Here is a 26,545-nt window from a genome sequence, read left to right on the forward strand (position 1 = left end):
TCACCCACTGTTTTGTATAAGCCTGAAAACTTTTTCACTATGGATATCTGTAACACGCAGCACTGAATCTCATACCAGAAGGTGTCCTTTCATCCCTTTTCAGACAGTTACGTAGAACATATTGGTAATTCACAATATAAACAATGATTAAAAGTTAGCTTTGGCTTATATCTAAAGTATTTTACAAAAAAAAAAATCATGTTTTTTAGAAATTGTAACTTAAGCACAGAGATTCTATGATCACACACAGACTGAAAGAAACTTTGTTTTCCTATATGCTGTGATCTTGCACTTAAGATGCAAGATTGGAAAAACAGAAAATTGTGATCTAGAGTATTAACAATGAGAGCATCTTCCAGGAAGAAAGAAACAAATGCAACTGATTTAACCTTTTGCTTTGACAGAGGTTCCCAACGTGGCTTTGAACAAAACCCCTTCAGCTTTATCCCCTCCAGATTTCGAGTTGTCTGGAGCAGAGACCAAGTCATAAAGCATGTAATCCAAAAAAGGGCTGCTCAGGACCTCAAGATACACAAGGAGGCATCAAGTGCAGTAAGTGCAGTTTAGATTTCCCCATAATTGATCAAGACTTTACACTAGTGGAAGGTAATGCTGGAAGTAGTGAGAAAACTCAATAAGTTCTGAGAAACTGCAACATTTGAAGTAGATGTCTTCCAAGTAAACAAAAACAAAAAACTACACATAATTTTGCAACAAACCAAAACATTAATTACCAAGAATAAGACAAAGTTTAAACACTACCTCTATTTTTTTTACAGGTCACTAAGAAACCCAAACATTTTGATATGTCTGACTGAAAAGCTATGCTACAAGCTTAAAAATCAATATCGTAATTGCTGAGGAGAGCCATTCAGCACTATCTAGTTCCTCCTACTGCATTAAGAATAATACCAGGTAATATAGCATATCAGTCAAAGCTTCTGACATCCTGAGTTCATTTAGAAACTTTTTAACTTTAGCCTATCAGTTTAATATTCTATTATATAATAGTAATAAGCTCTTACGGAGCACCTTGGAGATCATTCCTTTACATTACTCAAGTAACGAGATCTTCCTTGATTTTAGTAAGAGATGGCAGAACTGTTTACATTTCTGTATGTTCTGGGATGTAAGAGAACTATAGCAGGAGCTAGGAGAGAAGGCACAACTGTTGGCCCTGGCTGGAGCTAGCTGCCTGGTATGCATACAAAAAATGGCTAGGTATCTACAGAGTGATTGACATGCCCACACTTTCTGAACACAAAGTCAAGGCATTTTGAGGCTTAGGACTTTTCATTACAACTAATGAATACCTGTACATTCTTAAAATGTATCTAATACTATAATTTTTTTGTATTTTGAAATATTAAATGCTCAGTATGCAAAATTGTCCTGGAAACACTACTAAAAAGTATAAAACCCCCAAAACAACCAATGAAAGAAAACAAAACAAAAAACCAAACAACAACAACCACCAAAAAAAAAAGGCAGAAAAAAACCAAACAAGAAAACCCCCAAGGAGCTGTACTTCCATGATTCCTGTGGGTCCCTCAACTCAGGATATTCTGTGATTCTACAGCCTAAGTTCTGTAGGATTGTGTATCATCTTCTCTGTCAGTATCCTGAATAATACCATATATCATGATGGGATGTGGCTAACAAATTCTCTCGTAACAACAATGGAATTCTGGGGGGGGGGGGAAGTAACTAGATGAAATGCACGTACAAAGTGCAGCCACAACACAGGTATATTTACGACATCATTCTGCTGGATGAAAACGCACAGGTTTAAACGGCACACTGCCTTGCTCTATTAAAAATCGTTGGTGCCTACTACATGCACTCAGTGACCCCTTAAGGAGAAGAAAAACGCAGTTCACACAAATTAAACCAGATGTAAACTTGGCAAAACCCCAAATACATACACACACAAAAATGCGGGCAATGTAGTGCCACTTCAGATCCCACAGACCAGCGGGGACAAACACGGCAGGGGCGGAGCGCCCCGCAGGAGCGCGAGTTCACAGCCCCAGCTTAGGAAATGCACTGAGAAAAGCATCCCCCCGTGGAGGGGAAGGCGCTGGGGCAGCAAAGCAAGGCAAGGCGCGTATGCCGGTCCGTCAGAGCGGCACCGCCAGGCAGCGCCGGGAACACCGGCGTTCCCGAGCGGTCCCGCCGCCCCCGTGTCGTGGCGGGGCGGCAGCGCCGGGCGTCACCCAAGGGGCCAGCGGGGCAGCAGCCTCCGCCCCCGCTCTACCCGGCGGCACACTGGGCAGCCAGGGCACGGGAGGGGATGCTTTCCCTTCCCTCCGCCAGCCTGGGCTGCGGGAGCCGTGGGCAGTGGCAGGGAGGGACCGCAGGCACAGCCGTCCGGGCGGCCCCGCTTCCCAGCGACGGTTCCGGGGAGGTTCTGGTCGTTCCCTGTTCGGAGCCCTCTGCGGGGAGCAAGCCTGGCCCGGCAGCCGGGGCAGGCCCTGCCACGCTCTCCCTCCGTTCGTCCGTCCCTCCCTCCCACCCTCCCTGTGTCCCCGGCAGCCGCCCGCGCTCGCCCGGCGCTGCCGCCTCTCTCCCGCACCCGGTCACGGACACCCCGCCCCGAGCCGACCCGGTGGCAGCGGCCCCTTCCCGCTTACCTCGAGGGAGGCCCGGCGGGGGCCGACGCCACCCGAGGCAGGACGGACGCACGGATAGTTATAAGGATGGATGGAGAGCGGGACGGGAGCGGGGATCCGGGAGAGCCGCGCTTGGCCGGGTGTGAACTGCGCCAAGCGGCGGCCGTTGGTGCAGCGCATGCACACGCACGCGCGCTCCCGCTGGCGGCGGGTTGCGGGGGCGCGCCTCGCCCCGGGCGCCACGTGACCTGGGATCGGCGCGGGCTGGGAGGGGAGGGGGGACAGGGAAGGAGGTGCGTGGCCCGTCTGCGCGTGCGCCCGGCGGAGGAGCGGGAGCGGCGGGTGCGGCCTCGGGAAGCACGTAGCAGCATCCCGGTACCTTCCGCCGGGACTCGGCCCGTCCCCCCCACGAGCCCCCCTCGGGCGCGGGGCCGCGGGGATCAGCGGCCAATCCCTCTCGGGTGCAGCTGTTCAGAAACCGCGGTCTGAGCCGGGACGCGGGATTAACACCTCGTGACAGGGGGTTGGGAGAGAAACGCAGCCCTTACGGTGTTTGCCGCTTTATACGTCTGTCACTGCATACGTCTTCTGAAAGTTATTGGTCTACCCCCAGGAGGATGGGAAATATTTTTTTTCATGTATATATAAATACTTATATACCGTAGTTTCAAGCTGTACCTCAGTCTCAAGCTGCTCCATGGGAGGTTTGGGTTGGACATTAGGAGGAATTTCCTCACAGAAAGGGTGATTAAACATTGGAATGGGCTGCCCAGGGAGGCAATGGAGTCACCATCCCTGGAGGTGTTTAAAGAAAGACTGGACGTGGTACTTTAGTGCAGTGGTCTAGTTGACAAGGTGGTGTTGAGTCAGGACTCAGTGATCCTGGAGATCTTTGCCAACCTAATTGATTCCATGATTCTGTAATATTTACTTATTTATTTAGTAATGAAAGTATAGAATTGCAAAATCAGAACATGTCCAGCAGGCCGTGAATGCATTTCAGGTCAGCAGCTTCATTTGCCCATTGCTTTTGTGATTCATGCTACTGCTTGCTGAACTTGACTTGGTTGTATGTTATTATTTACCTGAGTCACCCTATTGCCCAGAGGCTCCAGATGATACTGACACATAGTATGTACTAAAACAGGATAATATTCTAGCCCCAGACAACTTACAGTGTAAAAAAGAGAAAAGGAGAAGTAGCATAATTGGAAATACAATTCAGGTTGCACAAAAGAGAATTAGATGTTTTATCACTACCCATGTAACTTCTTTATCTTACTGTACTTTAATTTGTCTACCAACTACTTTTTCATCCACCAATCTGTTGACAAGAGTTTTGTTGAAAGCTGGCTCTGCCCCATTTGGTGTTAGAGCCATTTTAGGCTCTCCTATAGATTTTTTGTAGTTGTCACATACTAAGAAATCAGGCTGCTCAACAGAGTATTCAATACAACTGACAAAAAGACACGCTAGCTTGCAAAGTAATATAATGTATAGACAAAATTTATCGTGGTAGTCCACCTATCTCTTAAAAGATCCTTGGCAATCTTTTTTTTACCAGTCCTACAAAGAGATAAGATCTATTTATTCATCTGTACCTCCTGGGACAAGCTGCCTAAAAGATTATAGCCAGTGAGTTTGCTTATTTGCAGATAATATATTTAAATCCCTTTGAGCATGGAACTAAAACAAATCTATCCTTGCATAACATGCGGGCTGGATTTTTGAAGAAAGCAGTTAACGGAAGAAACACAAACACAGAATTAGATGGATAGGGCGACTATATTATACAGATGTAAAAAAGGAAGGTCAGATTTCACGCCTGCCCATTTTGATGATGTTATTGTCATGTCAGAAATTCTGAGTCATTCTTGGAACACTTTCCAGGACTCAGGATACATGGAAGCAACAAAGACTAATGGAGCAATTTTCCACCCTTCAGTGCAACCATTTTTCAGCTGCAGCAGTTTTCTGAAGAGGCCTCCTGTTTGAATATAACATTGCAATAATAACTACCTAGTCACATTAGCATAACATCTGTCGCAAACACACAGTCTGCACTACAGATCATTTCTCAGCTTTGCAGAGTTCCTTATTTGGCACCTTAGTTGCTTAGTTTGTGAGGGTAACCACATCAGCAATTGCTCAAACAGGATATTTTCATTTGTGTTTCCATGATCTTATCTTTGCTGGTCATAACAGCAAGAGATTTTTTTGATTCAGAAGAGATTCTCCTTTTCAACACCAGACAGCCCTATTCACAGGGAGATAAGAGGTAGGGGCTAAATCTATCATATGTCTTCAAATATCAACATTAAACTAGATCCTATTATAAAAATAAGCCAGAAAAATCTTTACTTGAAATGGGGTAACGAAGGGGTAAGTCATACTTTTCTATTTTAAACCTGGAATAGGTGCTTCCAGTTAAAGCGCATTTGTTTGAAAACACAATGTTTTCTTTCTAGGCAATATTTACCATTCCAAAATTGTCATCTCCAGATGAACAAGACTACAGAAGTAGACATGCCTTGGTATTCTCCTTTTGCATTCTGTACAGTTTTAGACTTGCACATGGATTATGATCAAGCTGAAAAGTGACCTGAATTTTCCACAGCTATATCTATCAAATGAGGTTTGTTTCCCTTCTGATTGTGTGGTTAAGCACCGTGGTGGTGTAGATACGATCTCTCTATAACTATGCATGATTTGTGGTCCTTGTTGAACCATAACTCACTGGTTAAACCAGGGCCTCCAGGCCACAGGTACCCTGCCACCTCCTTTACATTCCTTTTGCCTTTTCACCACAAATGTCACTATTGTTTTCCCCATCAGGGACAGGGAAGGGTGTGACTGAAGCAATTGCTTACCCGTTTGGCTTTTTTGATGGAGAGGAAGCCATTTGAAAGTGTGTTGCATAAATCGGTGGCTCTCTGGCTCTCCAACTGCCAGATCATGTCCAGCTGCAGTACTATGTGAAAGAGACAGGCTGCTTAGGGCTGGGCAAGAAATGATGAAAGGTATCTAGTACAGTGCCAGGGGCAAATCACAGATCTGGGAGGATATAGGGTGCTAGGCATGGCTTTGGTAAAGTCTCAGAAAATCCATGGTTCTGCAGATAGTAAAGAGCTGTGGATATAGAGATGTAGCACCAGTCCCCAGCTTGCACTGATGTGCTCAACATGTTGCCAGCGTTTGTAGATGAAAGAAAAAATGGCCTTCTGCTTAGTCCTTACTGCAGTTTAAAAACAAAAAAGTCTTTGACCACATAAGGCAAAAAAAGCAAGACATTAGTGGTAAGCTATTGTTATGTCATTTTGCATGTTTGTACAACACCCAAAAATGCTGTCTGGAGCAGTCATTTATTCCATACCCACCAGATAGTATATCCTTTTTTTTTTTTCTTTAATGTGCTTTAGACTCATATCTTATTCTGTAAACCTGTGAGACTCCTTATCTCTGCATCTTAGTCACGACTAACACATATCCCTTAGGAGTGTTTTCAGTAACTTCTCTGAGATCGGAATGACATTATGACAGGATGTTACAATTTAGTTTAGTTTATCTTTTTAATTCCATTTAACAGTCCGAAACAAATTAGGGAAGTTAATAGCAAGGATTCAGGGCTATAAGGAACTGTACCCTGAGCCACCAAAATATTTAAGCACACCAATAGTCCCACAAGTTGATGAAGTTGTGTGTAGATTTAATGTATTTGGTTAAGCCAGCATGCTCAGATCAAGTCTCATGTGAGTGATATTTCTCCGTTCTTTGTCAATCATTAACAGCTGTTTCACAAACCATTTTCTGATAATAAATATGATAGGATTTCAGGCCTCCTGAAAGGAGGTTACAAAGTTCCTTATCCTTGCCATAATCACAGCCTAGCCATAATCACCTCCTAAGTAGGAGGTTTTATTCTGCTCCTGTTGGTATATGTGATGAAATGGTAAATGGAAATGATTGTATCAAATCCGATGGATGGTAGAAGATGCAAGATAGGGAAAGAGGGAAGGAAAAGTGTTTCATTTGAAAATTCGCAGAAGGAGATTACAGGAAAGACTTCTCACATAATGAAATGGGAGATGGAACAAGGGCAAAAGTCAGCAGAAGATTGCAACCAAATCTGGTACCTTCCTTCCTCTCCATTGGTCTCAGCCCCTCACCATCTCTCTCATAGTACCTTCATCTCTACAGGCCCTTGTGGAACAGAGCCGTTTTCTCTAACATTTTTCTCTTTACAGCTTTTGTTGCTCTTTTCCCTGACCAACGTTTTGCTTCAGTTATTAAAACTTAATGTCCTTTTAGCAAGACAAAAAAACCCCAAATCTGTGTGGAAAGATTTGTTGCAGGTGTCTGTCTGGTCAGTGTAAGTGCAGATTAAATGGAATATTGTTCATGCATGGACCTTATAGTTGTTGTTCAAGGGTACAGAGCAGAAGTTCACCCTATGCTAGTTTAAGGATAATCTCAGTTTGCAACTAGCTGCTTCAAAGATTATGGCTTAATGTATTACCAAATTATGGTTGTCAGTCTCAGACCACAGACAGATCTGCCTCAATAATTGGCTAACAAGTCCAGAACTAATTCTCAGAAGAACTCAAGGACAGCTGAGCTCAGAAGGTCTTTACTATAGTAGAAGGCAAAGCCTATTTTTTCATCTTCTTTCATCTTCAAAAATCACCCTTTGTGCTTTTGGAAGGTGATTAGATAATATAGCTTATTGCAACCCTTTCCCTTACTGTTAAATACAGTTGTTATAACACAAGAACATAAATTTCTAACAGTTATAAATTTGAATATAAAGAGTAATGTGTGCTGAAATGGAACATTTAGGTGAGAAATAAGATAATAATCAGAACAGGCACTTCAGTTAAATATTGCAACCAGTGCCTGAGTTTAAATGTAGTCAAATGGTTCTGTGTGTTTGATAGGACATTCTGTTGCTACAGAAATAATTTGCATTCTATTATTATGTAATGTACTGAAACTGAAACAATTTTTTCATACTTATAATGGAGAATAAAATATAAATCATGCATTTAAAACAAGGAAGAAATTATTCAAGCATGGTAACAGTAAGCTTTAGTATATTCAACAATTCTATTAATATTAATTTTGAACATTTTGTTATACATTTGTGAACAACTACAGCTTAAGTAATCAAAATGAAAAAATGGGGGGTTAATCTTTGATGTTTATCTTATTACTATGCGTAACAACACTGTGCTTCTGGATAGCAAACAGATTCCCTTAGAACAATACCGATGTGACTCCATTTCCAGCTTTCTGAGGAACCATCCAAATTTAACAAAAAAACCCCCCAAACTCTAGTGCATTTTATTTTCGATTTTTAAAGGTACTTCCAGAAGTTTTAATTGAAATATCAGGAAATTAGTGGGGGTTTTTTTCAGCAAAAAGCTAAGACCTAATTCTGCTACACTGACACAAAAGAAAGATCTGCCATTGACTTCACGGTGAGCAAAATGGGCTTTGTAATCTGAGATTTGGGATATTTTTAGAACATTCTTCTGAGATATATCTTGATTTCTATTAAAACTAATGAAAAGACCCCTGTGGCATTTTGCAGGAATTGGATCAGGATCTCAGTGGTACAGTCTGTTCTATATATAACTTAGACACTGCCGTAGGTGTTTGTGGGAGACAGGTTCTCAACCCGAAGGAGCTGTAAGAGGTGATGGAGTTTGAGAGATGTAAGACAGGTTGAAATAATTGCCATGGCAAAGGGGAGTTGTGTGATACAAGCTGCAGTTTTGTACTGCTTTTGAAAGGCCAGACTCTGGCAGGGTGATGGAATTGCACATCTGTGGATATTTATTATTTTCTGTAACAGTGGCATGACAAATTACATGTATTTGGGTTCCCATTTTGAAAGTCTCCTACCATGGAAATCCTCCTTACTGCATTTCTCTATGGGACCTACGCTTATGTCCTTCACGACCGTGGTATAATACATAGATATGTAGAACAAGCTGTGACGTGAAACTGAATCAAGCTCTGTGTGTCAAACAGTACCTAAATTTAATAGGATGTTTTTAGTTGTAGTTCAGTCTGTATTTAAGTTTCTCCCACCACCATTTTGTGTAGCAGTCAGTATTTTGATTTTTTCTCTGTTGTATTTTACATTCATCTGTCACTCACTGTGGACCATCCAAGTTATTTAAATCCTTTACATTGTTTACAGAGATGTTATTACTCTAATTGCCTACAAATAAGTGTCCTATCCAGTATTTCATCCAGCATGAATGTTTCTTTTGGTTTTAAAAAGAGTGGAATGGAATTCTATTAGAATTCTACTAGAAGGAAATGGATTTCTTTCCATCAGAGATATCAGTGTTTCAACTTTTATGCATTTACATGCTATTCATATTCTGTGCTTTCTTATGCTAACAGTTGGATTAGGATGGATTAGAAACTGATATTTCTCATGTTTTCAATATTTCCACAGTTGTCATAGATCCAACACCTAAAAATACCAGTGGAATTCAGTAATCTTTCATCAATAATCCATCTCTGGAAAAAGACAGTACAATATGATTGAGCATCCTAAGAGTTGAAATCAATAAGAATATTTTCCTAGTTAAATTGAAATATCTTATTTTCATCTCTTATGTTTAGTAATTTCTGGTCACTTTAAAGTTGAACTCAGCTTGCGCAGTAACGAAATAAATTCTGACCTTTATTTTAATTGGTTTGTTTTTCAGCTTGAACTCTGCTTCTTCCATGGTATCTAAGCATCTGCAAATGAGTCATATTTTTCTATATCCTCAGTACATAAACATGTGAATGAATGCAGTAATGAATGTGAATGAGCACAGCAGAGATTCTTGGCTTATATTTATTCCTTATGTGGTCCTTATATGGACCATGAAGCTACACTCTTATAAGAAACCAGTGAGTCTGATGCTACTGAGTGGAACAAGAGGTACAGTTGGACTGAGTCACTGAGGGGAAGAAGGACAGTGGGTTTAGAAGAAATGTGAGTGCTGTAGCAAAAAGTGTGGAGGGAAATGAACACGTGGGGCAGCCCATACTTTAGGGTGAATGCCATATCCACAGTAACTCACCAAGACCATGAGGGAATTAATGAAGTGGAGTGGACTGAAAAGCAGTCATGCAAGTCTTGGAGATAAGAAATGGCCAGATGTCATCCTGATCCACCTGATGAAACAGTTTTGCATGAAAGAAACTTGGATCAAACGAAAACCTACTTATGGCCCCCCTGCATCCATAGGAGATGGTTCTGTTTCTGGGGATCTTCCATTGTGGCCAAACTGGTCATGGTGAAAAGTAGAGCCCACATGGCATTATGAGGACTGCATGTATCATTTCCTTGAAAAAGTAAGTGGTGTCTGCCTCAAGCTGTGATGACCTAGAAGTATCAATTAACACATCCACATGATACCAACATTCTTTTACAGAGTAGTATATATATCAATTCCGGACAGGATTTGCTCTAATGAACTTTGCTGATCATGGACATTTTTAGTAATTAAATTCACATTGTCAGTACATAGATCGTTATTCAGATACTTAGAAATTCCTGCAGTGCAATTATCTGGTATTGAGACATAAGTGCCCATCTACTATGCATTTAAAGTTAGAAACTATTACAAATGTTATAAAAAAGACCACTAATAAACTTTTGTGTTAAAATATTATGGCTAGTATACCACTCGTGAAATCTCAGCTTGAATTTATTATCCAGTTCATGACAAGATCATGTTCTTCATTCGAGTTCAGTGGGGTTTACCCAAGGCTGCTTTTTCCACTGGTTTCTTTCCCTGCCTATCCAAGCTTTCTCTGGGCTGAGGAACCATTTCTGCTACTCCTGCTTTTCCATCAGTCTTCTTTGGTGCTCCCTTGTTGCTTTTTGTATCCTTTTCTGTTTCCACAGGAGGGATGTAATTTGGATCAGGTGTCTCTTCTGTATCAATAATTTCTTCAACATGAGGCTTAATACAATCTGATTTAGGAGAAGTAATGAAATTTGCCTTGTATTTACTGTGCTTAGCAATATTTCCTTCACATTGGTTATGACCTTATCATGTTCTTTTCCTCTTCCCATACCCATATAAAGAGATTCAGTATCACAAATAACATTCCTACTTTTTATGGCACCAAAACCAAGCTCAAGTCTTTATGGTCTCTAATTAAAATCCTTATGAAGTAGATCCTGTAAAACATTACAAATGTAAATAATTGTTTCCCACTTAAGTCACCTAATTTACAGGATTGCTCAGAAATGTCTACCCATACCCATAAAGCAAGAGAGGAGAGAAATGCAGTAAAATACTTGTTCTTGCCTTAGGAGCGGAAAGGGGAGTGCATAAGAGTATTAATTGTTCTGTCAGCAATGATATAACATGTATACGTCCTGTATACAAAGAAAAAATACTTATGCAAAAATATGTAAAACATGTTCTGATACTCTTGGAATGTAAAACTTACTTGGAGCTAAAATGTTCTACATGAGGGAGTTGTAATTGTGAAGAATAAATCAATGTCCAAATAGCAATCATATAGTAACAGTCTAAAAGAACAATAAAAATCTGTAATATACAAGAATGCTGAATCACCAGAGAAATTTAAATTTTCCACCCTTTTTCTAAATTGGAGAAAAAATGGTTGCTTATAATTCCAACTTTACCATTCAATATGGACATAAAGCTAAAAGAGAATAATTGATTAATCTCAAATAATGGCAATACAATCAGGAGTTTCTAAAACACTTAGGCATTTAGGACCCTGTAATCAGCAGGACCTTTTTTTCTGGGTGAAGTGTCAAAGATCTAGCTGCTGAAATGAGTCTCACTGTGGAAAATAACACTATCTGTGTATGTATACATGATTGCAAAGTCTTTCCTCTGCATTCAGAAATTTAGAAGTATTTATTATGACTTAAAAACCTTTAATTATACTGGTGAGTCAAGGTGAGAATCCACAATGAAGTAGGAAAGGTGATTTAAAAATGTTGATTTAAATCTCTTTCACTGAAGTTTAACCTGGCAATTCAAACTTTGCATCTGTTGTTAATTAAGAGGGTGCATACTGTAAACTTGATTGATTGGGACCTATGAAATATTGATTGGCACAGACTATGGACTCCATAATGTTTAACAATTTTTTCGTTTGAATAGAAGACCATAAACATGAAAGCACTCTTACCTTTCTTTTCCCCTTCCTTCCGCTTGCTTGTCATTGTTTTTTTCTTTTTAGATACATTTTTATTATTTTGATTGTGTCCTTGGACTGTGTCAGTCTGCCCTGATACAGGCATCACAATCACCTGAAGCAAAGCAAGAGCAAAAAGTGCACAAGCAAGAAATGCGGATACATCACAAATTCAGTCTGAAACCACCATAACTGAATCCCTGGCAGAAGCACGTTTCGAGGCAGCTATTACTCTACCTTTCACGGACGCATCTGCCAAAGCAAAGCAAAGCAAAGTAAAATCCAGCCTGTTACCTGAGGTGACCCACTTGTGTTCCCTGGTAGTTCTGCCAAAAGGAGGGAGGCAAGAGGACAGATTTTTGAAAATAAAGTAGTAGAAATAAGCTGCTGCCAAAATGCAATCATTATTAAAAATACGCTAATACTAAGTAATAAACATCAGTTATCGTTGCAAAGAGCAAGTCATATTCTTTTTTGCACTCTGGAGGATGGAAGAGCTGTGACACTTGTTTCTAAGGTATATATCCCAGGACAAAGATGGAGCAACCTGCATATCATCCTTGTCATCATGTCATCATGTCATACTAAGAAAAATTATTAAATAATTTTAAATTTTTTAATTTAAATTTTTCTGAATTCTTTAAACTCAGAAAGTTTGCTGCATGTCAAATTACAGATCTTCTCATTATTGTATTTTGAAATTTTAAAATTAAGCTGGGTTACTTTGTCTGATATGCAGCTGCTGTGACTAAATAGTTCTTTTTTTTTTTGTAACAGATTATTAATGTACATAATTACACAAGTAAACCTTAAAATTGCAATAATGTCATCAAGTTTGATACTTGAGTTTTAACCATTTTAGGAGATAAGGCTGTGTGAACACATACTGAATGCTGAAAACACATTATCTTTACATAATTTCATGTTAAAAATCCCTGTGACGTGAAATCTTTTCTGAAAGAAAAGAGATTCATACCAGATAAGTTTAACATGTTCCTTGATACTGGTGATACTATTAATGCATAAAGTTAGGCACATGGTAACATGTTTGGGTAATTTATAAGTCTGATCTAAATCTGGAGTATTTTTATAAAGATTAAGATCATGATCATTAGCCCTTTAGAGAAACTGATTTAAAAAAAAAATAAAAATTGCAAAAATCAGCACTTTCACCATTGATAACTATGTTGAATCTATTTTTACTTGAAACATCAAGAATTTCCTCATGCTTCCACTTCACCTTGGATGTTAGCTGACAGTAAACCTCAGATGGCAAGGGTTTAAGTGAGCATTAACTGTACAATCCTTAGTAGTGGCATTCTCACAGAAATGCCAGTACTGCACCAAAATGAGTCCCTGGGAAACAGCAGTATGTCTGCAGTCACAATAGCCAAAAACAACAAGGGACAGTACATGAAAGGTGTGCACAGATCATGCTTGTAGTGAAAATATATGTGTTAATTCTTTAGAGTTTGATGTGAAAAATTGTGCCGTTGTGAAACTAGTAATGAAGAGATTTATAGACAAGGGACATTGCTCTCCTAATTAGCAATTGGGCTGGTAACTGCTTCTGATCCTATCCTATATATATCTAGTATCATATATATATATATATCCTATATGTCCAGCAGGATCTGTTGCTTTTCCTCAGTGAATAATGATTAATGGCACTGTAAAATAGCTGACATGGAGTTTTTAATCTATGTAAGTGTGTTCAAAGATTTGGACAAATGTTTTTTTTTTCTCTGAAACATTTTTATCCAAAAAAAACCCCCCAAAAAAACCAACCACATTTTTTTCCTGTGTTCCAGTGAAGATTCTTATTGCAGCTTTAAAAGATCTTGATGAAATATGTTATTTCTGGATCTCCAGTGTTAATTTTGAATGAAATTAACTGGCACTTTGATCTAACAAAATACTTACCTAACACCCTTAAATCACAATTCGTGAGCAGGTCTGTTGAGAAAGCACAAGACTACTCCTGTGCCAGAATTTGCAAAAATACCTTGTTGAGTTGAGATGTGAAGTAGAGAAGGTCTGGACAGAGAGGTGTGAAGAGATGCCATTGTGGGTTTTATCATAAACAGCAAAGTGAAGATTAACAGGGATCTAAAGGGAAGCTAAAGGTAATTAGAGTGTGAAAGCATTAAGACGCTGAGATAATGTGTACAACTACCAGAGCTGTGACTAGTAAGACAAGACAGTGAAACCAGCTTGTGATAGAAGGAAAGAAGTGAATTCAGTTTATTTGTGAACATAGAGGAGAGTTCATACATTTTTACAGACACACACACACACACATATTAGTATCGTGGCCTACAAGCCTTATTTTCATTTATGTTACAGTACTTTTACCCCATTTGGGCAGATTAAACAATATTTCAGGATGTAAATGACACCCATTTTAAGGCTTCTCTAAATTAACACAGCAATACAAAGGGGCCTCAACGTAGACAAAAACCAGCACTAATTTCTCTATGATCTAACACATTCCATCTAGCTACTTTACCAAACCTGGAATAAATCCTAACTGCTGCTCAAAAATGCCTTGATCATTTTTGATCTTTCCATCTACCATATCAGTTGCTTCCACTGAAACAATTCTTGACCCTTTCCTTCCAGGTGCTCCAGGGAGAGGGTCAAATGCTGGACCTGTGTTAGAACACAACTGGCCCTGTTTTCCCTGGCACAATAAATGTACTAGAAGCAAAAGTGAAGTGAATGGAAAAATCCAAGGCTGCCTGCTAAAGCAGAAAGCCATTTACACACACTAATTATGTCAGCCTATCATCCAAAATCTCCCCCATACTTCTGTCTTCTAGTCTTAAATTCATGCTTTCATTTCTGTTTTTCTTGCTCAGACTCTCTCTCTTCCTCAGGTATATACACACTTACGGTGACATCGCTGGTCTCTGTACCATACTTGTTCTTCACCACAATGCTGTATTTCCCAGAGTCGTGTGTGGACACAGTAGAAATGGAAAAGCTGACATTTTTTCCCGATTCAAACCTCAGAATGCAGTTATCATCTGATACAAATGATTTTTCGTTCTTCAGCCATGAGACCTCTGGAGTGGGATCTCCCCAGACAGTGCAAGAGAGATTAAGTGCCTGTAGAGAAAGTACAAAGGAATTACGAGTCAGTGAATATTTGCTATGTTTTTTAATGCCTCAATCTCCAAATATTCCAACTCCCCATTCGCCTTCCTGCTTTTAGTAAAGGGATGCATACCATCATCAGTAATCAATAATTTATGTCAGTCTTCTGTATCATAAAGGAAAAGAAGGAACTCATTTCAAAAATGCCATTAAAAGCTTTCAATATTTTATGGACCTTCTTCTCTCTCTCATAATCATTAGCAGAGCTTTCTCCATGCATATCGTTTAATATAAAATTAGATATTATCTGCATTTGTGTGTTAGATCTGAAATGAGATTTTGATGAACTCTCAGATGGTTTTGTTCAGATTTTGTTCACATTTTGTTCACATTAAGCTCACTATATCTTTATTCCATAAGTAAAGAAAGTGTGCCTGTTTTTTTTAAATAACAAAGGACAAACTGTCCCTGGAATATTTTGTTTAATTTGGGATCCTTTTCAACTATGCCCTGACAGCTCTTCTAAAGAACTTGAATTGTTTTATGCACTCCTGTAAAACTATTTTTAACTGAAATCAATACAGGCTTTACTCATTCTTTGGTATTTCTCTTTGATGTTAGTAATGTTCCTAAGGGCTGAATTCAGTTCCATCAAACTGAAGGAAGTATCTTCACTGTCAGAGAATCATGTTGTTGGAGGGATCACTGGCAGCTTCTTCTACCTTCAGTAGGTTGGCAAGTATCTTGGGCACACAGTGTTCAGGCCTCCTTTTTTTTCTTGCCAACTAAGATATTCATGTTTGGGATGTTGATACATATAAATGATCCCAGCCTCTGGTCACAGCGCCATAGGAATACTCTTGAAAGTGTTTGCAAAAGTGAATATCGTGTAGAGAGTCAAATGTGAAGGAAGTTCACATGACACTGCAGTGGTACATAGGCCTTTCTCTGGAGCTTTATTCAGGAAGGAATTTATTTATATGTAAGTATTGAATAGTACATTGGTCTTTTTAAAAGATTTAAAATGCTATTCAAAGGGGAATCCCAATTGCTCTTGATTGGAAATTTGAGAACTTCTACTGCAGAGAAAGTGGTCTTCAGTGGTTCATTAAGAATGGACTAAGTGATACATAAGGAATAGACAAGCTTCCGCTTGACTGGAATCAAGTTTTTCTTCCATTTTATTTAAAGGCTTTTTATAAAAACGTGTCAAAAATAGAGACAACTGAAGAGCGCTCCCACCGTTGTCCCTATAAGCTGTTAAGATAAAAATCCACAGTGAGAAATCTATTTACCTGGCTACTTTCTCTTCAACTCTCTGCTTATTATCTGGTAGTGTGATGGTGGAAGATGGGACAGAAGAGAGATGCCCAGAAGGCTATTGACATGAGCAGATAGAAAAATTGATACCTTTATAAAAATAAAAGGTTTTGATATCTCTGAGAACAAAATAAAAATCAAATAAATCTCGCATGCCTGCCCTAAAGACTAAAATGAGAACAAAAGGGAAGGGGAAGTCTTTCCTCCATCAAGGACACATAATTCTTGATACTGAGGGAAGGACAGATTCCAAGTGAGAGGTGGTTACAGCATGGTGGAAATGGCCTCTATCTGATTTCCTGCAGCACCTACAGCTGGTGACCACATGGGACTGTTGACTACCTTCTCTCATAGCCCATTGGTATAAATGTGGTTTTGATTGCCATATCAGTCCATCTTTTTGAAAAACAAGGGGAAAATGAGAGGTTTTACATTTTTCCCTCTTCCTTATCACACTTGACACAGACATATCCTTAGCCTTAGCCTTCAGGCACCTTCAGGTGCTTGGTATGGGCACCTTCAGGTGCTCGGTATTTCTTTGTTGTCTTCTGATTCTCTAGCAAGCAGGAGATCAGCACTTAGTGGCCCCAGCTGCCACTCCACCATAATGCTAATGAGCTGATGTCCATGTCCAGACAGCTCTGTTAGTGGCATCATTCAAACCTGAGGTGTTTGAAGTGCTGTCAGTACTCCTTAATTCAAAGAGATTCAAGCAGCAGTGATGACTCTTTTCTTCTTCTAAATCACTCCCTAAAATAGCTACATTTTCCTTAACCTTGCATCACTAGCTCATGTTTGACATCGGTGCTCCTCTTGAGGTTTCCTCTATTTATTTTCCAGTTACTAACGTGCAGAGATGTGTCTTATAATGCACTACGTAGATGCTGAGATCTTCGATTTTCTGGAAGGTAATTCCATAGCCAAGGAGAAGTAATTGTTCACTGTGACTACACCTGCCTGTTGCAGATTTTCTGTTCTTTGGGCGAAAGATTGTCTTTGCGCATTTATATCTTTATTTCTTACTGAACCCCCTGTTATAATACTGTGTTCAATGTAAAATCCTTATCATGGTAAAAAAAACGTGTCCTGTACTCCTGGATCTGGGGCATTGAGACACATGCACTTGGAGCAACCAGCAGCTGCAAGTTCAGACCCTTTGTGTCCCTCACTATCTTTTCTGCCTTTGACTGCAGATTGTATTGAATGTAATACAAGTGGCAGAGGGAAATGTGTCACTATATTTTAAGTATTGCCATTACTCTTGCATAGTAGCACACATTCACATTCATGGACAGCTTGGTGAGAGAACTGAAGCAGCTCAGTCAGGGGAACCTGTTCCTTTCTTCCAGCCTAGCTGTGAGGACACCTACTGCTGGTAGAAGGATGTTAGGTGTTGCTTCTTTGTCTGAAAGTGCCTGACAAAATCCTAAGCCTCTCCTTTTAAAAATAAAGCCAACTTACTCACAGACCTTCATTAAGACAGCCACTTAGGTTAATTTGGCTGGCTGGACACATACCTAATGCTAGTATTCTCTGTCAAATTCCTCCCTAATGTGAATTGACACTTAGCCTTTTCCAATTATACCACACTGTTGAAGAGCATTTATGTCTATCAGTGGAAGCCTCTTAGGCCATCTGGAATGCTCTTTGATTAACACTGGGTAAACACTGCTTTGTTCATTCTCATCCATATCCTTCAGTTCACATGTAAAAAGCTAATAAATATCATCACAGTCACAATGTTAAGTTTACATTTGAGATATACCTATGCTTGGAAGTTCAGTCTAGGGATACCAATCTGTTCATACAGCCTTGTGGTTATGGCTGCACAAGTATTCACAATCAAAGCTTGCGATTGCCAGACCTCTGCTACCTCATTTGCTGTTTTTCAAAATCCTTGATGATTGTGCAATTTGCACGAATTACACAATGCAGAACTTCATTCCCCTCTCTCAAGCATATATGAAAACAATACACAGATGAGCCAACACCACCCAAACAAGCTCTGTTTTCCCTGATCACTCTCTGTCCTACTCAAAATGATCATCTACTGAATCAAGAAACATAAGGTCAAGGATATTTGTCTCGAGTTCTAAGAGTATTTCAGTCGTTTATTCAATCATTACAAATGTCCTTGCTCTCAAGGACAGTGTGTGTCTGGGTAAGATTTTGCAACTCATTTTCTACTAACTCTTTTTAAAACTACACATTTTGCTTCAGTGAACTTTTACTCAAGTTCATATCATGTCTCTTTTAGGTGAATGCTTAAAACTGGTAATAACCACCCAAATTTACCCCCTACCAAAGCATTATGGGAGTCACATCTCCAAGCACAAGCACTGATTAGCTGAGAATCTGCTAATTTATTCTGTTCCTTTGTGTGTTCTACCTGCAGTTATAATGCTCATATGAGTGCTTCTTATTTCTGTAGCATTTCCTAAACTGCTCAATCCTTTAAAGAAAGGTTTAATCAAACATAATTTCATTTTGTAATGCCAACATACTTAATTTACCCAGAACTGCTGCAGTCTGGGTATCTGTTGGTTATGCTATGTCTCACATTGTTAAGTGATTCAGAACAAGATTTTAGATTCTTAACACTTCCGCTGAACCTACAATCAAATACTTTTAACCTGGCTGACCTACTGCCAAGTAAAGCCAGAAATATCAGAAAGCTGCCTTACTGTAGTTGTCACATTACAGGTTTTTACTGACATTCATGTGCCCTATTTCCGTGTTAGCACACACTGTGAAGTGAAACTGGCTCATGGCAGAGCAGCAGGAAGTGAAGAGCAGACAATTTTTGGTCTCAGTAATATTAAGCAGGAACTTGTAGAAGCAGTGTGCTGGGAAAAGGTTATGAGATTGAGAACTGACTTTTTGGGTCACCTGTTCTGTGCTCAAGCATTGATGTTCCTCTGGGAGTGCCTTACAATAATCTTTCAGCTAAACTCTCCTAATATAATCCAGTGTAACACCAGTGACTTATTTTGACTTCTCTCTCCTTTACCCTGATGGCATAGAGAAAATTTTCTCCTTTTGTCTATGTGAGAATAGAGGTATTGTGGTTTACTACTTTTATACCATTTAAAAGCCAGCTTTGACAGATGTGACTATGTGGCTTCCATGCCACATTGCAAGGAAATTAACTGCAGAAGACATGGAATGACTAGCTACCATGTAAAAAAAGTAATTAAACTTGATGCCCTCTTACAAAAAAAAAATTAACTGTGAAACCTGTGCATGAATTTTTAAAGAGCTGATTATATAAGGAATTTTAGTCCCAACTCACATTGTCATCTCACTTTTATCTAATTCTTAAGAAAAGACACTGCCCTGAATATATAAAACCATCTGTGATAGACTGTTGAATTATGTACAGAAGGCAGGGGACAAATAAATAATGCAGCAGATTTTAAAGATGGCATCTTTAAGAAAAAAAAAAGGTTGAATGTTTTCCCATCATAGACAGGCATTCAAGCTGTTGGGATGTTGTGTAGAGCTTCAGCTAATTTACTGTACCTTGCCCTCCTGGATGGTGACAACATCGGGCAAACCTCCAAGTACTCGGGCACGATCTGAAAATAAAGAAGCATAATTTTCTTTAGTGTCTCAAAATCAACTGTGTGCTGAATTCTGTGTGCCTGATTCTATTTCTCTTCTAGTTCTTTCCCTTTGTCTTATTTATGTACAACTTGTCTCTGATATCTGCTCTATCAGAGAACTATTCAGCATTTTTAGCACACCATTTGGACTTTAAAAAATGTTGAATTCACAGCAAAAGATGTGTTAATAGCTGGTGTGAATCACTTACAGAGGGGAATTAAAGTACATATGCTGTGTTCTGCAGAATTTGACATCAATTCAGTGTTACTTCTGAGTGCACAAAAAAAATTAAAATTTTTGAGATCTGGTTTTCTAAATTTTTAGTGGAGTAAATTAAAGACATTGGGTTTCCAAGGGGAAATGAATGACACCCGATGAAGTGCTCGAGATCAGGTTTTAATCTAAATACAAAGACAGACTTAAGTCTCAGTGTTAACAGTGATGTTCCACTACTTTGTATGTACCTATGTGTAAATGAGATCTAATTGATCTAATTTTAAGCTCAGAGTCCTGTAGAAATCTTACACAAATATGAATAAGCCAATCACATGCAGGGTATAGTGCACTTATCCTGGGAAATGGATTTTGTTCGTTACATATCTGGGCGGAGCCTGGCAGAGGAAGGAAATGACTGTACAGAATGTTCCCCTCTAATGTGTTCTGTCAAAGATGTGCTCTGGAGCACAGAGATAACAACCTTGTGAGACCAGGAAAGGAACTGTGTTATGTCAATTAACATGCCAACCCCTTTATGGATGGTCCAGGGTTAGAAATAAAATGGTCCATTCTATTACTGATCCCTTTGGGGTGTCTCAGCTGGGACATGTAGGGATCACATAATCAAGCCCTGCTCTTTTTGGAGTATATGTCCAGGAGGAGTTAGCTCAGATCTCTGTACACATTTTTCTCAGTAACTTTTTGAATGCCAATTCTGACCTCATTTTATACAGGTCTGAAAGTAGTCTGCAGTGGGACAATTTTTTTCCTTGCATTTTTCTGTAAATAGGAAGACTGAGTTTAATAATTCAAGTTGAAGTCTAATGACTTACTGACTTACTCCTTAAGTAGTTAATACATACTTTTGTTTTAGTTGCTATGTTGGAATTGACACAGGGGCAAAAGTATGAGGAAATTCTATCCAACACAAAAGCTACTGTTGCTTTCTTATCCATTTCTGTATGTAACACAGATCCTTTGACATTTTAGAGCATTCAAAACTGGCCAAATTATTTCCTCCATCTTTGAAAACAAAGTGACTTTTGTGCAGAGAATGCGCATGAGAGATCTCAGCAATAAAGTTAATTTTTAGAGAAGGCTAGCTGGTAGAGGAGAACAGGAGCTTAGATGGGAAAAATCAACATAACCCATAACTATATTCTGATTAGCTGCAATGTGCACCAATGGTAAATCACTAAAAGGTCACTTACTTCTCCTTGGTGTAAGGACAAACTCCTTTTAGGATAAGCAAACACACATACACATGTATACATGCCTTCTCTTTCCCAACACAAAACCTTCCTGGAAAGGGAGAAAACCTTCACAAACAGTTTATTACAACCATTGTCAAAGAAGGGCAACTTACTTTTCTCTGCAATCGCAGCTTGCCTGGAGTTCAAAGAAACAAAGAGAAAGTCCAATTTCAGTTAAGGTTTACTTAGAGTGATTGAAAAGTAGATTATCTTTTTAACTGCCTTTAATCTATTGAGGAAAATGTCTCTCATCATTTGGCAATACTGCTTTTTCTTTGTTAGCTAACTGTTACACAAGAGTTGCACCAAAGAAGTCACATGCAAAACTCCTACAGGCTTCTGTAGGACTAGGATTTGTTTCATAAGACATAGTTAGATTTTAGCACAAACCAAACAAATACTGTTATTATTTTATGGCTGCCATTACTGTATTTAGATGGCATAATACTTACTTTAATCTCTGGAACTCAGCAAAGGCTTCATCAAATGCTTTGTAAAGAGAAAAAAACTACATTTATAGATAAATTGTCACAGGTTTAAATTTAAAATGTAGAAATAAATTTAAAATGTAGACATCATTGAAGAAATATTAATGGATGCATGCATGTATATTGTACAAATCCTAAAATGCTGAATGGTTCAACTAATAAAGGCTATCTGGCACATGGCAGATATCATATATACATATGAATGCATAAACATGCTTTTTTTCTTCTAGAAGAAAAGCTTTAAGACAAAGAAACAGCAAGAAAATAGTAGGCTGAAGTAATTTAATAAAATAGAGGAAGAAACACACAACACAATACTTAAATGATAGATTATGGCAGTGATCTCCCAAATGTTTTAATTATACACCCCTATCTAAAATTTTTTTGAGTGTACACTCAAAATATATGTATATTTATTTATAGATTATGTAGACGTTTACAGATTATGCAGCAAAGTTCTTGTATTTTCTTCCCACACCCCAGTAGTGTGCACTGGATCATCTTGCACAAACCCCACTTCAGAGACCACTGGTTTATGGAATACAAGAGTGAAGTGCTTTTCACACCTACTCTGAAGCACTACACTGATGGCTATGAGCAAACCAAACAGCACATTGTTGCCTCCTTTGTAAATTCAGGCTAAGGTGCCATCGTGTGGGAGGTCAACCTCTTCTGCTTTGAAAGGGAAGAAGAAATGTCTTTTCTCAAAAAGTGGAGATAGAGTACAGAAGGAGCAGCATGGAGATGATTATAAGGTTATTGCCCTTACACAGAGTTTGCAGACCAAAAGTGGAGCTTTAGGGATAGGAACAGCTGGGAATGGCAACTCAGAAGTTTGGAAGGAGTTAATCTTTTCCCTAAAATCTGAGAGGTCTCTCAGAGTAAAATCTTCCAACAGTCAATCCAAATAATTTTATCTATTGCACTAACAATCTTTCATCACGCTGATGAAAGGTCTTGGCATCTCTGAAGAATAAGTAGCTCTATTATATCAATCAAAGAAATACAGTGAAAAGTAAGAGAACAAAATTGTCCCTCACTTCCTCCTCAAAACATTACTTGGAAGGGAGATATACAGAAGGTATTCAGTGCTACAACTCATTTTTAAAGCTGCCAAGCAATGCTAGCAACACAAGGGGTTTTGTAAGGTAGCTCTGACACTGGACTGATGTCTCAATAGGCAAACTGTAAGCGGGTATTTGGAATAGGAAAAAGCCATTTGTAAATTATAACCCGAGAGCACAGGTCGGGGAGAACAAATGGCACTGCTCCTACAAACACTGGCAGATTGGTGGGTGCACACACAGACCCCAAAGGGTAACAGGTCTGTAGCAAGATCCTGCTGTAGATGCTCCTACCCTAGCACAGCACAGTGCCCATACACAGGTGATGTTAGCAGAGGGAATGGCCTACCTTGTCCAGAAAGATCTATTGTCTTTTTGTGTGCTGTGTTGCCATCAAAGAGTTCCATTATGTATTTGCCTTTGTCCTGTGGAGTTGGCTCATTGATCTGCAACCAGATCTGCTCCCCAGTGACACCAGTCTTCACTCGGTCTGTGAACTTAATCTGGGTATCACTGAAAAATACAAAATGTTACCTTTTCATTTTACTGGAACATAAATGGGATTTGCTTATGTAGAGCCACTGAGTACATCTGTAGTTACTAAATGATTTTCAAGATGTTATGGTATGCCATTTTGAAACTTCAGAAGTCAAATCCTTCCTAAAGCTGTGAACCAGCTGGGCAAAGTTGGTGTGACAGTGTGACAATCTTTCCCTGTTCAAGGTCCAACTCTCCTCAAAGCTTGCAGAAAGGTTATGCATCCTAATCTATGACCTGAGCCATAGAAGAACTATTCATATTTAAAAGTCACATCTCTGAAGGGTAATCCTTGAATCCTGAAATGTTCCTGTTTTTTTTTTAGCATAGGTTTATTTCTGCTTGGGCGAAACAATAGTGTAGAGGGCTGTATCTACAAAACCCCCACTTTTGTAACAAACTCTTTGCCCAGTTAGAATGTTTTCTGATGCTCTGCTATGTTTGGCACTTACAGTTAAACATGCTTTGACGTAAGTATATCTTCTCCCCCCCAAAAAAAAAAAGAAAATCAATTTCTCAGCTTCCTAGCTTAGCAGTTAATTGCCCTGGATGAGTCAAAAGATATTTGTCAAATAAGCTACTCATTTTCTTGCTATCTTTAAATTGATATCTTTGAATGTACTGGAGGGAAAAATAATTTTTTCTAGATTATTTTGGCACACTTCAAGATGAAACAAGTTTCTAAAAATTAAATAGAGAAAAGAGAGAGAGAAAGAGAGAGGGAAAAAACTCCCATAATACCTCATATTCACTTACACTTATTTGAAATACTTAGGATATTTGGTGATACGGGGTCAAAATGAATGACAAGAAACAACCAGGCCTCAAACTGCTTTATTTCTCTGACAGGGTGCTGGTTAGCATCAGTGCCAATAATTACAGCCAGCCTGCTACAGCACATTCTGGGTATTCTGTGCCTCATTTACATGAGTTTTATTGAGAGATCAGTAATTCAGATTCCATCCAAAGAGACTAACTACTACCATGTCCACAGACATGACAAGAACAGTAATAATAGATTTAAGCAATCTAAATTGTTTATTTCTCAGGCTTTTCCAGTGCATGCTATATGTGCTGGTTGAGAACTCAAAGAACATCAAATCATTTGGATGTGCAACTCCCATTAATTTTGTGGGGAACTGGACACTAGAATTCTTTTTAAAAATCTCAGTTCTTCTGTCTGTCTTGGTTAGATTTGTAGTGCTTTCAGGAGGGGCTGTCTGGATTTTACTGCCCCAGGCACTCACTGAAATTTGCTTTGCCTTCTAAAAATGAAGCCATACATTAAGAGGACGTGCCTGCTTGTCCCACTTCCAGTGAATTGTGTCTTCTAGAAAAGCAGACCTCCAGGGTAGGTATTTTGGGACGGTCTCTCAGGTTATATTTGCATCACTCCTTAAAATTGAGTCAGGGAAAGATGTAGCTCCCATCGGGGAGGTGGTAAGTGCTCTGAAGCAACATGGTCCTGACAGCATCCCATGGCATGGAACTATCTGTTCCATAAGAGAACCAACAGGAGGGCCTGGCACCACTAACACCCGACTCTCGTACTGGTTTCATATGAATGTAATTGACTGAAACTAACTTATATGAGATAAGGACTCATGAGATGTGAGAACAAACTTAGGCCTCACCTCTCTCACACAACCAGTTTCTTTCTGAATCTATAAAAGCAAAATTGCACTGAGTTTTGCCAAGATTTTGTTTACTTACTTGTGCACCCAGCCTACTCTCAAATCTTCCACATAATAAGTAACGTAGGAGTAGAGTCTGATACCCTCAGCTGTGCTCTGGATTTTCAGGTCTGTTGCAGATAAAGCTGAAAGAAGAGCAAATGGTTTTATGCAGCCATGCAGCCATTCATTGAGTGCCAGAATGAGTCATTCATTCGAAAAGAGAATTAAGTACTTACCAATCCTTCGGCATACTTCATTCATCAGATCTGCAAAAGCTGTGGAAATAAAATCTGGAGACTAAGACTCTATGTCTGCAGTTCAAGCACAGTCAATGATAGGACAAGTACTGGCTCTGAAATATGCTCCCCAGTAGGTTTGAAAGAGCAATCAGACCTACCTTTTAAAGCATATTAGAAATCTTAGTAATGCAGAAATGTAGCCTGTTATTTCAGAGTTTCCAGACTTTATTTAAATACAGCCTTGGAGAATAATGCTGCAGCTGAACAAAACTATTTTTTTTTAAATGATACTATTCAGCTGGAATGCTAACCCATCTATATACATTCTAAAGGATAGGATTTTCCTCTATTTGCTTGGAAACAAGTGAAATGTTAAAAATACAGTAAATGCAATAAATGTGAAAGCCCCTAAATAAATGGGAAAACATAATAAAAATGTGAAAGTTTTAAAAATTATCTACTTCTGTAATTTTTCTTCTATACTTGTAGATTTACTGATGTCCCTCTGAGGAAACCTGTTATTTTGCTTAGCGTTAGTCATCATGCTCCCAAAATTATACAGAACCCAGATGAAATAAGCTGTATTCAAATGTTATTTGGACTTAAAAATCTCAGCTTTTCTAATTAGATGATCTTGTACACAGGAGGAACAAAGCCACAAGAAGGTGACGTGCAGATGCCTGTACTACCCCAAACCCACTTCAGTCAGGCTGTCAGCTGGTGTAGCTGAGAGCATTGAGACTCTGACCTGTGTCCTTAAGCTTCAGCTCACTGGAGTCCTTTCCTCTGTCATCCTTCAGTATGACTTCATAAGTGCCAGCATCTTTCTTAGAAAACTGCAATATTGTAACAGTAAAATCAGTTTTCAGAACAAGTACTGTAGAAAAATCTAGATTTTACTTCTGAACCCAGCTGATATCCTGTCCCTGTCCCCGGGGAGGTACCTGATGCCTGGGGCTGGAGCTGCCCCTGTGCTTCCAAGGTGCCCTGCTCCTAACTGGGATGGCGGGATGGGCTTTGGCAGGTGCATCATGGTATGCAGGACCTTGTCCCCCTCCCACATCTGCTGCAAGGCTGGGTAAGCACCAGACTCCTGTGGTGACTCTGAGAGGGTGGTCCTCTGAAAGCCTGAGTGACATGCACTTTCCAAATGCTATTCAAAATGGAAATGTGGTCTCAATCTGCTTCTCAACTGATATGCAAAGGAAGTGACAAGCTTATTATCTCTTCAGTCATCATT

At 39.3% G+C, this 26,545-nt stretch overlaps 2 protein-coding genes across 5 annotated transcripts in view; both read right to left on the bottom strand.

Moving 5' to 3' along the window:
• The window catches only part of LPIN2 (lipin 2), a 47,196-nt gene extending 44,378 nt beyond the window's left edge, over positions 1-2,818 (bottom strand). For both annotated transcript variants that reach the window (XM_027675904.1, XM_027675917.1), the window contains exon 1: positions 2,634-2,818. In XM_027675904.1, the coding sequence (XP_027531705.1) occupies positions 2,634-2,792 (159 nt within the window). In that variant the 5' untranslated portion in view covers positions 2,793-2,818. The remainder of the gene's footprint in view (positions 1-2,633) is intronic.
• Positions 2,819-10,357: 7,539 nt separating this feature from the next.
• Positions 10,358-26,545, bottom strand: part of MYOM1 (myomesin 1) — a 75,753-nt gene continuing 59,565 nt past the window's right edge. For 2 of the 3 annotated variants that reach the window (XM_027675857.1, XM_027675868.1), the window contains 8 exons: positions 26,054-26,141; positions 25,303-25,341; positions 25,104-25,209; positions 23,203-23,366; positions 21,754-21,790; positions 21,415-21,437; positions 19,749-19,804; positions 14,025-14,918 (listed from right to left, as the gene is read on the bottom strand). In XM_027675857.1, the coding sequence (XP_027531658.1) occupies positions 14,646-14,918; positions 19,749-19,804; positions 21,415-21,437; positions 21,754-21,790; positions 23,203-23,366; positions 25,104-25,209; positions 25,303-25,341; positions 26,054-26,141 (786 nt within the window). In that variant the 3' untranslated portion in view covers positions 14,025-14,645. Of the gene's footprint in view, positions 10,600-11,801; positions 11,923-14,024; positions 14,919-19,748; positions 19,805-21,414; positions 21,438-21,753; positions 21,791-23,202; positions 23,367-25,103; positions 25,210-25,302; positions 25,342-26,053; positions 26,142-26,545 lie in introns of those variants that run through there. The other variant, XM_027675878.1, reaches the window with a different exon arrangement.

The sequence above is a fragment of the Neopelma chrysocephalum genome, unplaced genomic scaffold (genome assembly GCF_003984885.1).
Source record: "Neopelma chrysocephalum unplaced genomic scaffold, ASM398488v2 Primary Assembly neopelma1_22, whole genome shotgun sequence".
NCBI lineage: Eukaryota > Metazoa > Chordata > Aves > Passeriformes > Pipridae > Neopelma > Neopelma chrysocephalum.